The sequence below is a fragment of the Xenopus laevis genome, chromosome 7S (genome assembly GCF_017654675.1).
Source record: "Xenopus laevis strain J_2021 chromosome 7S, Xenopus_laevis_v10.1, whole genome shotgun sequence".
Lineage (NCBI taxonomy): Eukaryota > Metazoa > Chordata > Amphibia > Anura > Pipidae > Xenopus > Xenopus laevis.
The window spans coordinates 20,656,672-20,669,140 of NC_054384.1; the positions used below are offsets into that span (position 1 = coordinate 20,656,672).

Consider the following 12,469-nt stretch of genomic DNA (forward strand, 5'->3'; position numbering starts at 1 on the left):
AACAAATTCAGAACATGGCTGTATAAATACTATAGATATATTTTATCCTGTTAAAGCCAGGAAAAGAGGCAGGCCTAATAATAAAAATAGTTGCACTGCAGACCTCTCATCCATTCAAATTTCACTTATGCTTTTTATAAATCATATACATTGCTGGTCAAAACTATTTAACACTGTCACAGGCTGTGCCCCTGCCTAATCTTGTCAAAAATAATAATCATACCCACTCCATTCACAGTATGAACAGCAGATTATGAAGTCCTAAATATGAACCTTGCACTGGGCCGTTGAGTGACTTGTAATGTCAATAAGGATAAAATTGTAATAAAAGCTGGTGTTGGAATCCTAAAACAAATCCAGCCCATTGTACACACTTTATCAATAAAACAGTAACAATGAACAGCTAAACGACTACCGTAGAGCACATGGATAATGCGGTCTGAAGTCAAAATTTTGGAATTAAAAAAAAACTTTCTTAAATAACGGTCATATACAAAACATAGAGATGTTAAAGAAGGCACTTTCATTAGTCTATATCTTCCATGTAAACTTGATTTAAGAGCAGCCTGCATTCTCATATAAAGCCTGATACAGCATTGCTTTGCCTGGAATGCCTAAAACCTTGTAATGTAGAGAACACACTGGAGTAATGCCCCCCACAGTAAGGCTCGATTATAATGTATGTGATAGAGTTTTCAGGCTTTTCTTAGCTGGTTTTATTGGAGTAATGTCTTCATCATCATCTTCATCCTCCTCCTCCTCCTCATCATCATCATCCTCCTCCTCTGAACCTGACTGGTCTACATCATCATCGATTACTGCAATAAAGGGAAATAGATTATTCCTTGATACTGAACACTGCTTTATCAATGCTTGCATACAAGCCATGTGGATACCTTGGCAATAGTTGTGCTTTTAAAGTCAAATCACATAAGGCCAATGGTGTTTTTGGGTAATCTGAGCAGTTTTATGGAGCCCAAAACTTGGGGTCAAAGTGCCCAAAACAGTCCCCCAGAGATTTGCCGGCAAGTATTATTATCAAAGTGATTTTGCATGCCTTGTAGCACTGGGAAGTTAGGCTCAATTCCATCCAGGGATGCCACTGGGAGGACAGGCAGGAGTCCTGTTAGAGACCCAACCCAAACTGTCCTAAACTGCAACAAAAGGGCCAGGTGTCCTGCTAAAAGGGTAGAATTGGGGTACACCCAGAGTGTGGACAAGCAGGCATATGGGACTTGATGGCAACTTTAATGCAAAATAATGAGTTGAAAAAGGTTGAGCATACACGGGGAATGCCTGAAATATACATTTTAAAATAAATCTGGCAATGCACAAAATAAAAATATACTTTAGAAACTGTATGCTAAGATTAAGATTTCATTGTTTTTTGTAAAAACACTTCAAAATGCCAGCATAGAATCTTACCAATATAATGCCGGCCGGAGATAAAAACTGGACCAGAACCAGATGTTAAACGAAAGGTCACGGGTGCCTCAATCTCAAAAGATCCCATATTTACCTGGCAAGTAAAAAAAAAAAAAAAATACTTAACAATAAACTTCTGGGGGATTATAACTGTCAGCAGTCTCTAAATGCACTGTAAAGTTCCCATACAAATGTAGATTCTCTCGCTTTGTGTGCAATAAGGCTAAGCTTTGCCAGAATCGGCAACTCACATCTTAATTTCGCTCTGTGAATCTCGCCTGTGCTGAATGAAGCTGATACATAAATTAGTATTGGTGAAGATCAATAAAAAACAACAACTTTGAGGCATGTGACAGCTCAGGTCTATGCTTTTTAAAACAAGCGAAAATGGCACTGCAGTGATTTGCACTTTCACTTAATCATTCTCCACTCTATGAACTAGAAAACTGCAATCCCATAAGTAGAACTCTAAAAAAGCATTTATTATTATTACATTATAGGCTCTTATAGATTGGTAGTCATAGGAGACTGCAACCGTTGAATATTCTTGGAAGCCTGTCCTGCCCTCAGACATCAAATCAAGATTTTTATTTCACTTACCATTGGTTGACATGAAAGTTTAAGGTTCGCCAAAGGCACAGTAACTTCCTTATTTTGATAATTAGATGCAGTCACTTCCACTACGTTGTGTTCATCCTTAGCTTCTGCCCCAAGACTAATCTGAATGTAAAGGAGAAAAAAAACATAGAAGTTTGTAAATAACAGTGGAAAGAACAGTGGTGCTTAAAAATCACTTCTTGTATCTGTCCAATATTGTACTGTGCTGCAAAAAATACCATAATAAAGAAAATAAAGGTGGCAGGCTGAACATAAATGTAAGAACCAGAAAGTAAAGGACAACTGTAAAATCTTGGGGTGCCAATTAGTAAGACACCCTTCCTCTATCATCACATTTGTGAAACAGATCTCCCTGGGTGGTGAGCCTGTTCTTTAAACTAAAATGGCACAAGTGCAGTAGAGATGATCTGCTCAAGTGATGAGCCAATGACAGGGTAAAATAATGGGACAAAACGCATGATTCTGCATAGGTGTTTTTTTTTTTTTCTTTAAAGCTTGGTTACATTTTCAATTCTATGTATTCAGTAAATTGAGTGTTTGCTAAATTTAGTTCCGTTCACTAAATATCTAAAAAAGTGAACGCCGCTAATTTAGTCACTAAAAATGCATATACAGAGAAAGCTTTGCTATGAAGTGCCCTTAATAAATTGGCGGCCAATATATCCATGTCACATTAGTAAAGCTCACCCGAAAGTGAAGGTGACTCGGGTGTAAAACCCCCCCGGTCCAGCGCTTGGGTTCACTGATGTCTTAAACAGTATCCAGGGTAAAACGACAGAAGGAACTCACCAGATCTAGCGGGTGGGCCGGGATCATCGCCCCAATCCCGTAGCTATGGGTGAGTCACGTTAGTTGAAAAGTATTGGATGAGCACTCCGTTATCCATCCATTAAGGGTAAAAAGTTAACTTTATTTCAAACATGTTAAAACGATCTATTCCCTGGCGCATTTCGTATCAGCCAATATGTAGTCATATGTATAGATGGTTTTAACATGTTTGAAATAAAGTTAACTTTTTACCCTTAATGGATGGATACGGAGTGCTCGTCCAATACTTTTCAACTACATTTTCAATTCTGTTCAGATTCCTGTTTTTCAGCATTTATTTGCTGTTCATTTGGCAACTAATTTAATTAACGATGAGGATGACTATGAGGTGGAAGGCCTTCTACCTTGCTTGCTGGAGAGGCACAGAAATCGAACTTATGGCGCAAAACATCTTGCATTTACAGTTCTTTTCTTGATACCATCATGTCAAATTTGCCATACTTTGAAACGTTTGGTTTAGGACAATGGCAAGTGTTTCTCCTCCACTGTGGTTGGAGGACAGATGCCCAATATCTTTCTTTGCCACCTGTCATTTAGATTCATGGAAACAGTTTCCATTAAATTAGGTGAAAGATGGTACAGTGGAAACTGGGGTGCACAGATGTCAGCAGAGAAACATTAGGTGTGCCATTGGCAAACTCCCCACTTCCCTGTAAAGAATAAATGAAAACCATACTTACAGTCTGTAAACACACATAATGCGCAGCATCATCCTCTTCATTTACCTGGAAAGTGTATTGTTTTATTTTTGATGACAATTCACAGCCTGAATTGGAAAAAAAATAAAATAGACTTAGAACATTTAAGCATTCCAAAATGATTGGTTCCTTATAATTCAGGACAGAATCAGAAAGAGATCGGCTTCTCATGCTCTAGTCTAGTGGAACAAAGGTTAAGTGTTTCTGCTACTATGAAGATGCTACTCAAAGGCGCCTAATTACTAAAGGTGGCTGTGCCAGTTCCCACGGACAGAAGTCCTAAGTTACGCAAGAGGCGTGCAGCTGACAGAAGCTGGCCACAATCAGACTGGCACTGTAATTTGCCTGTAAATTACAATACTTTACCAAACACACAAAAGCAGGTGAAGCAGGGGAACCCCTGCGTGTTTATTTCACATCAGTCATGTAACGTTTCAGACATGTCTGACAAAGGGGTTGGCCCCCGAAACGTTACATCACTGACGTGAAATAAACACGCTTCATCTGCTTTCGTGTGTTTGGTAAAGTATTGTAATGTAGTCTAAAGTTGAGAGGTGCTGACCTCTTTACCAAACATCAGGCTAAAATTAGGAGATGTGGGGGGAAAAGGAATCATTTATGAATGACTAATTTGCCTGAACAGATGCCAAGGGAATCTATTCCAAGTACAGTGTGGAGCAGAGGGGAGTGGGTCCATTCCTGGTATCCAGATGATTCCTGTGCCTAAATCACACAGCTTATAGTGTTTTAATAGAAAGCACCATGGCCAATGCACATTCATTTTTCAACAGTTAGGAGGATAAGATGATGGAGAATAAAAGTGACAGCACCTCTTTGATGTCAATTGGACACACCTAAATGTGTGCCTTTCAGGTATATTTGCAGAGATCCTGGCACTGTAGCTCAGGGTTGCCAGGTTGGAGGGTTTCCAGCCATATTGGGCTACTAATTTAAAGCCCATGTGGGTTTTGAAAGTAAAAGCTAGCCAAGGTACAGATTTGGGCTACTTTTTGGGCCTACTTTGGAAACCAGGCTAAGTTTTTTTGTTGCCCTAATGCACCGTCTGTGTCTCCCAATTAGGGATGCACCGAATCCAGGATTCGGTTCGGGATTCGGCCTTTTTCAGCAGGATTCGGACTAATCCTTCTGCCCAGCCGAATCCAAATTTGCAAATGCAAATTAGGGGCGGGAAGGGAAATTGCGTGACTTTTTGCCAGAAAACAAGGAAGTAAAAAATGTTTTCAATTTCCCACCCCTAATTTGCATATGCAAATTAGGGTTTGGGTTCGGTATTCGGCCAAATCTTTCGTGAAGGATTTGGGGGTTCGGCCAAATCTAAAAAAGTGGATTCGGTGCATTCCTACTCCCAATGCATGTTGGGTAATGTAGTTTTTGTTTAACAATTTGCAGACTGCCAAGTTTAATGTACGACTACAATAACCAGCATGCAATGGGACTGAGTTGTGTAGAAGTCGGTAGTTACCAGATTTTGGGCTCTGTACCCACGACTCCCATCCCTCTGAAGCATTCTCACGTTTTCTGATGACTTTTCTCAATTTCAGACAATTTAGCGGCAAAAATCTGCTGGCCAACAAAATGTCTAGAGGTTGACCCGTTATACCAATATTTATTGAAATTCTATATGTATATGGGCAAATCAGGAAAAATATGAAAAAGGCATATTTTCACATTAATTCATATTTTTTTTTCTTCACTGCACATATTGCGCTATTTTTGGGCTACTTTTGAAGTGCCTCTTGGCTGGCTGGTTTTGTAGCGGATTTTGAAAACTAGACCGGCAACCCTGCTGTAGCTGATCAAGCTTAAAACATCTACCAGCATCATAAGCTGGAAACTATCATTCGAGTAAAGCTGGAGGGCCCCGTGCGAACGACCCCTGATAAAAGCATGTCTCCCCTCTACCCACCAAAGCATGGTACCCACGTGCGCCCCATCGTTTCCCCACAGCGCTGCCCCCTTACCAAATAAATAGGACTCCACAGCTGGACTCGAGGGCCCTTCCTCCGATGTACTTGATATAAACCCGCTCATTTTAACACCGATCAGCCTTGTGCTACAGTCTGTACTAATACCCACGTGTTCCCGGCTACCAGCACATCAATCTCTTCCGCTATGGGCGGGGCGGAAGTGGCGGAAAGGGAGGAGCTCTGAAACTAATGTGGCTCTGTTAGTGAGCTGCGGTGTAGTGCTAGCTGTGTATCGCTTTTCATTAATACACTGAGTTCTCAGAATCCCGGGGGAATGTGTAACCACGGCAAGCTAAGCTGTAGCCATGTTCCAGACCATGATAGAGAGTGATGGGAGTTGTGGTCAGACAGCAGGAGGCTCTCGTCATTGTTACTTTATTTCTTTAAAGCTGTAAGGGCCACTTCTCTTTCCTGCCTTGGTCACATGGTTACTACACAAACTGTTTAGTGCACATCATTTCCACCTCTGTTCTTGCATAGTTTGTTACTTGGAGCAGGGTCAAATGGGATAGGGTTACCTCCCAACATTTTGGAAATAAAAAAAAAAAGCGACCAAAAAGTTGCTGGGCCCGTGACCACGCCCGTTTTTGTGGCCACACCCCTAATTACCATGTTCATTTTACAAAATTTTGCAGGTTATAAAAGTTTGAACAGATTTCTGTGGTTTATTTTTCCAGTTATTACAGTTTTGCTAATGAGGGTGAATTGCCCTTTAGGGCAATGCCAGACGTGGCGTTTTTAAAAAAGAAACGCCGGGCGTCAATATGCCATTGAAACTACGCGCGACTGTCAACATGTGTTTTTCAGCACGTAGGATTCTTTTCCCAACATGCACTTCTCATTGTTCTCATTGAGAATTTGGACGCCATATTTAAAATACACTGCGTATTTATGCAAAGTGTGGTTTCAAACGTGCAGATCCTATAGAGCCTATTGATTTGGTAGTTTCTTGACGTATTGGCGTTTCTACTTAAAAACGCCAATACTGGCGTCCAGTGGCGGATTTCGGCTTGCAAGCGTCCTGTGTGAATTGCCATTGTTCCTTTTTTCATTAGTTTCAGTGGTAGTGCAGTTTATGCGTATTTACGCCTGGCGGAGTTTTTTTAAAAACGCAGCGTAAAAATGCCACGTCTGGCCTTGCCCTTAAGCTGTGTTTAACTCTTCCCAAGGGACCTGTTCTCTTATATTTTTACAATTACTCATTTGCTTATCTAGATTGCTTCTCTAGATACATTTGAATTGTTACAAATGTATCTTATCTTCTGTTGTGGCTGTTCTGGACTCTCTGCCAAAAGCCAATTAAGTTAGAAACTTTGTTTCTTTTTCTGGTTGTTCAGTGCAGAGAAAAAACTGGACTTTATAGTACAAATGAGGGACTGCAGGTTGAGCTGTCAAAAGAGGGACTGTCCCTCTAAAAAATGGGATAGTTGAGAGGTATGGAATAGCAGCTTCTGTGCAAGGGGGTGAGGTGCTGGTGTGATTGAGCTGGGCATGGGACCAGTGCAGGGTTGCCAGGTCTAATTTTCAAAACCTGCAATATCAAACAGAAATAGATGCTGTTTACAAACGGTGTACGATGTACCTCCAAATTTTAATGGTGGATTAATTCCACACCATTAAAATTTTGAGGTACCAAGGGTACCCCGTTTGTAAACAGCATGGCTTCTTCAATTCTTTATTTGTCGCTAATTCTCAAAACCAGCCAAAGTCAGCTACAAAACCAGCCCAAAACTAGCCTAGAGGCACTTCAAAAGTAACCCAAAAGAACACATGTGCAGTGAAAAAAAGTCTTAAAAATAAATTAATATATAATGTAAAAATACGCCTTTTTCAATTTTCACTGATTTGCACATTTTTCCATTAAGCAGAATGGGAAAGATTCACCCCCTTCACCAGGGGCATAACTACAGAGGGGGGCTGAGGAGGTATAGGGGCCCCATGAGGCCCGAATACATATACAATTTCAATAAATATTAGTAAAACAATTCAACCTCTAGACATTTTGGTGGCCGGCAGATTTTTGCCCCAAAATTGTCTGAAATTGAGGAAAGTCACCGGAAAATACGAGAATAAAGAGCCCAAAATTTGGTAACTCCCAACTTCCAGGCCCGGATTTGTGGGAAGGCCACCTAGGCCCGGGCCTAGGGTGGCAGGATTTTAGGGGGGCGGCATGCTGCCCAACCACACCCACATTGGTTCAAAAACACTGGGGATGCGCAGGAGATACAATCCCCATGAAAATTTGCATGAATAAAGGGTAGGGGACAGGGGGGAGAAACGGCAGTGGGCCTAGGGGCGCCCGCTATGTAAATCCGGCCCTGCCAACTTCTACACAAGTCAGTCCCATTGCATGCTGGATATTGTAGTCTTACATTAAACTTGACATTCGTTAAATTGTTCAGTATAAACGAGAACAGCACCTTCTTAATATGATAAAAAGGCCTTTATTCAAACATGGCACAGACCAATAGTAGCAACGTTTCCAGCCATCTCTGGCTCTTTATCAAGCTAACACACCTGGTCACAAAGATTTCCTTATAAGCAAGTAAAAACAGCGCCATCTATTGACTTAGTAGCAACAAAGTAACAGCAATTTGTATATAATATAAAGCATACTTGTATCCATTTTAAATGTAGCCACTTGGCAAAAATGCTATTCAGCTTTTCTTCAATAGAATGTGCTGGGGTCAATTACCTGTAAAAACACAACAATAAAAAATACTATAAAAACCAACTGAATATCTTTTTTCATAAAATAGTATGTAACTCATACTCTCAATTTAGGCCATTAGGCGTGAGGGTTTCAAGGCGACGAATCCAAAAGGCTTCCTTCTTGAGTAGCCTTTTCGCTCTGTCACCCCCAGGTCCTAATGGGGGGACATGGTCCACAACTTGAAATTTAAGCTGGTGTATCCCATGTCCCATCTCCACAAAATGGCCCGCAACAGCTTGATCAACCTTTTTTGTTTTTATAGCAGATTTATGCTCTCTAATTCTATCTCTGACCTGGCGAGTGGTCTGTCCTACATACAGAAATCCACATGGGCATTTTATTACATAGACAGCAAACATAGTGAGGCAGGTATAATACCCATTAATATTAATCGGGGTACCTTTTCGGGGGTGGTAAACATGGGGGCCTTTAAGGCAATTCGTGCAACAGTTGCAACTCAAACAAGGAAAAGTTCCATGTTTTTTAGAATGTAGTAGCAACTGAATATCCTTTTTACCACCAATGTCAGATTGCACCAAAGATGACCAAATTGTACGGCCCTTTTTATACGACAACATAGGGGGTGATTTAAAGCTCTGGATATTTGGAATCCCGTCCCTCAATACCCACCAATGTTTACGTAGAAAATTGGCTATCTGTGGGCTTATACTGTTATATGTAGTGACAAACGGTATACGATCCATCGACTTACGAGGACGTCCCTGTAACATATTCTCTCGACTAGAGAGTTCAACTTCCGAACGCTGTTGGACCAATAATGAATCCGGATAACCTCTGTCAGAGAATTTAGATTGCATCTCATCCATCGACACCCCCATCATGTGGGATGGAGGTGTAGAGACTCTCAATGTCAAGCGTGACCAAGAGAGTCCCAGGAGGTAAATGGTTAACTTCGCTTATTTTTTGTATGAAATCCCCAGTGTCTCGTACATAAGAGGCATATTGTGTTACATAAGGATTGACTATTCGGCAAATTGTTCAACAAAAACTACATTACCCAACATGCATCGGGAGACGCAGGCTTGGCACTAAAAAAAACTTTGGCTGATTTTGGGGCAAAAAAAAACTTTGGCTGATTTCCAAAGTAAAAACCAGCCAAAGGCCCAAAAAGTAGCCCAAATGTGTACCTTGGCTAGTTTGTACTTTCAAAACCTGCCTGGATTTTAAATTAGTAGCCCAATTTGGCTGGAAACCAGTGTAGCTGTTTATGGTTGGAGAATGGATTAGGGTGGAATGACTGGACCGATGGGTATCTTAAAGGATTTGTTAACCTTTATTATAATGTAAGGAGTGATATTCTGAGACAATTTGCATTTTATTTGTGTTTTTTGAGTTATTTGGCTTTTTATTCAGCAGCTCTCCAGTTCGCAATTTCAGCCACCTGGTTGCTAGGGTCCAAATTAACCTAGCAATCATGTATTGATTGGATAAAAGACTGGAATATGAATAGGAGAGGCCTGCAATAGAAAAAATAGTAATGAATATAATAATAACAATACATTTGTAGCTTTACAGAGCATTTGTTTTTTAGATGGGGACGGTGACCCATATTTAAAAGCTGGAAAGAGTCAGAAGTAGAAATTAACTATAGAACAGAAAAAAATGAAAGTCGATTGAAAAGTTGCCTAGAATTGGCTATTCTATAACATGAAAGGTGAACCAACCCTTTAAACAGTTTCTTTTACATAAATCCATTAGTCAGAAAGCTCCAACTTACAGGATACCCATCTGCTATAGAGTCAATATTAAGCAAATCTTTCTAATTTATAAAAACGATTTCCATTTGCTTTGTAATAATGCCATATTATTATTTGCATGAATGCCTTATAGGTGGCTAAACAATCACATTGGGGTTATTTTAGGTTTACATAATTTTTAGCAGACTTGAGGTATGGAGATACAAATTATGGAAAGATCTCTTATCTGGAGAGTTGTATAGCTTCATCAGATATGTAAGACTAGCTCTGTTGGAGGGCTGGAGTCTTGACTGATATTGGCACGGTGATCCCCAGGTGTACAAGTGTGGGAAGAAGGCACATTTTGGTGTGAGTTTGTATAGTATTGGGGTGTTTTTACATGAATCATCCGAATTCTGAGTGCATGGCTGAACCAAATCCATACCTGTAATGTCACATAAGAGCACTGGCAACAGAATGTGTGTTTAGAAGTTATCGATTGTTAATAAGCAAATTAGGTTTGGATTTGATACTGTATTCAGACAAAACTTTTTTGAAGGATTCAGTTTTTGGCTGAATTAAAAAAAATGATGCATTTGGTGCATCCCTAAAGAGGTGTTTGCCAAACCAAAGTCTAGAATTCTGTTTTAGATGCTTCAGTAATACAATATAAAGAGGGCTAATTAAGAAATGTCTAAATGACTAATGCCCAAATGGTTATAAAAGGAAAGGTATTGTAATGCCCCTAAAGTGGAATAGGAAATAAACTGTGTTGCATTTGAGCAGTAATGTGTTGCTGTGTTAACAAGAAATGCTGATGGATACCTTTGTATGGACAATATACACTTAATATCCCTACTGAGACTAGAAGGAATTATGATCAACTGGAAGGCAGCACAAGTGGCTATATCAGTCCTTTAGACTGATTCGGCATCTTATCTGCCCGTGTGTGGGGGCATCCAATGGGTCTCCCCAATCTATATCAGGCCAAGAATGGGCCTGATGCTGATCTCGCAGGTTTGATTTTTCCTGCGATCGAGGACTGCATCGGCTAGTTGACACGTTCCTACGACCCGTCGGCTACCATTCTTTTTGTTGTAATTCCAACTAACCCGATATCGCCCTGCCGTTGGTGGGCATATTGGGTAAAGATCTGCTTGACAGTCAATCCAGTCATTGATGTTTCTAGCTGACACTAAGGGGCACATTTACTATTGGTTGAATATCGAGGGTTAATTAACCCTCGATATTCGACCCTCAAAGTTAAATCCTTCGACTTCGAAGGAAAAATCGAACGATCGAAGGAAAAATTGTTCGATTAAATCCTTCGAATCGAAGGATTCAAAGGATTTTAATCCATCGATCGAACGATTTTCCTTTGATCCCAAATTGCCTAGAAAGCCTATGGGGACCTTCCCCATAGGCTAACATTGGTGCTCGGTAGGTTATAGGTGGCGAAGTAGGTGGTCAAAGTTTTTTTTTAAAGAGACAGTACTTCGACTATCGAATGGTTGAATAGTCGAACAATTTTAAGTTGTAGTTGAAGGTCAAAGTAGCCAATTCGATGGTCGAAGTAGCCAAAAAAATACTTTTTTTGTTCTAATCCTTCACTCCAGCTAAGTAAAATGTTCCTAGATGTTCAAGTTGACGCCAAGACAATCAACTGTGCAAATCAAACAGATTCAGGGAGATTAGTCGCCAGGTGACAAATCTCCTCTTCTTCACTGCGACTAATCTCCCTGATCTGACTTCCCCTGCCTTCCCCTGCCTTCCGCCGGCTAAAACGTAAATCGCCTGGGGGCAGGCACACGGAGCGCTTCATTTTCCAAAGTCACCCAAAGTTTCCTCGTGAGGCAATTACGGGGCAACTTCGCCCCCAGGCGATTTACATTTTAGCTGGCGGAAGGCAGGGAAAGGAAGATCATGGAGAATAGTTGATGCGAAAAAGGAGAAATTTGTCACCTGGCCACTAATCTCCCCGAATCTGCCCGTGTGGCCAGACCCTAAAGCTGTAAAACATTTCCCAAGGGACCTATTATCTTGTATTGTTACAAGTACTTATTTGCTTATCATGAAATTGTTACAAAAGTATCTTATCAGCTGCTGTGACTGTTCTGGGCTCTCTTCCAAAAGCCAATTAAGATAGAAACTTTGTTTCTTTTTCTGGTTGTTCAGTGCAAAGAAAAACGAGACTTTCCAGTACAAATGAGGGACTGAGCTGTCAGAAGAGGGACTGTCCCTCTAAAAATGGGATAGTTGGATGTAACGTAGGACAGCTTCCACCTTTACAATCAATATGTTTAAAATCCTAATATGTGACAACTAATAGAAGTATATTTATTTAGAAAAAACGATAATCCACACGCATTGATAGTGCACATTTCCCTTTAGCCGCTCGTATGCTGTTAAACACGGAAGTATATTGCTTAGCAACCAGTTGCTGGCGGACATTCACTTCCCTCTGTAAAGAAAGGAGTTAAAGGGATGGCCGCCCACCGACGT

General features: G+C 40.6%; 1 protein-coding gene across 1 annotated transcript; it reads right to left on the bottom strand.

The window, feature by feature from the left end:
- Positions 1-201: 201 nt before the first annotated feature.
- npm3.S (nucleophosmin/nucleoplasmin 3 S homeolog) lies at positions 202-5,664 on the bottom strand. Its single transcript, NM_001093806.1, is given in 5 exon segments — positions 202-818; positions 1,426-1,519; positions 2,026-2,145; positions 3,552-3,637; positions 5,552-5,664. Coding segments are annotated over 5 exon segments (516 nt in total). The 5' UTR covers positions 5,622-5,664; the 3' UTR covers positions 202-672.
- Positions 5,665-12,469: the final 6,805 nt, after the last annotated feature.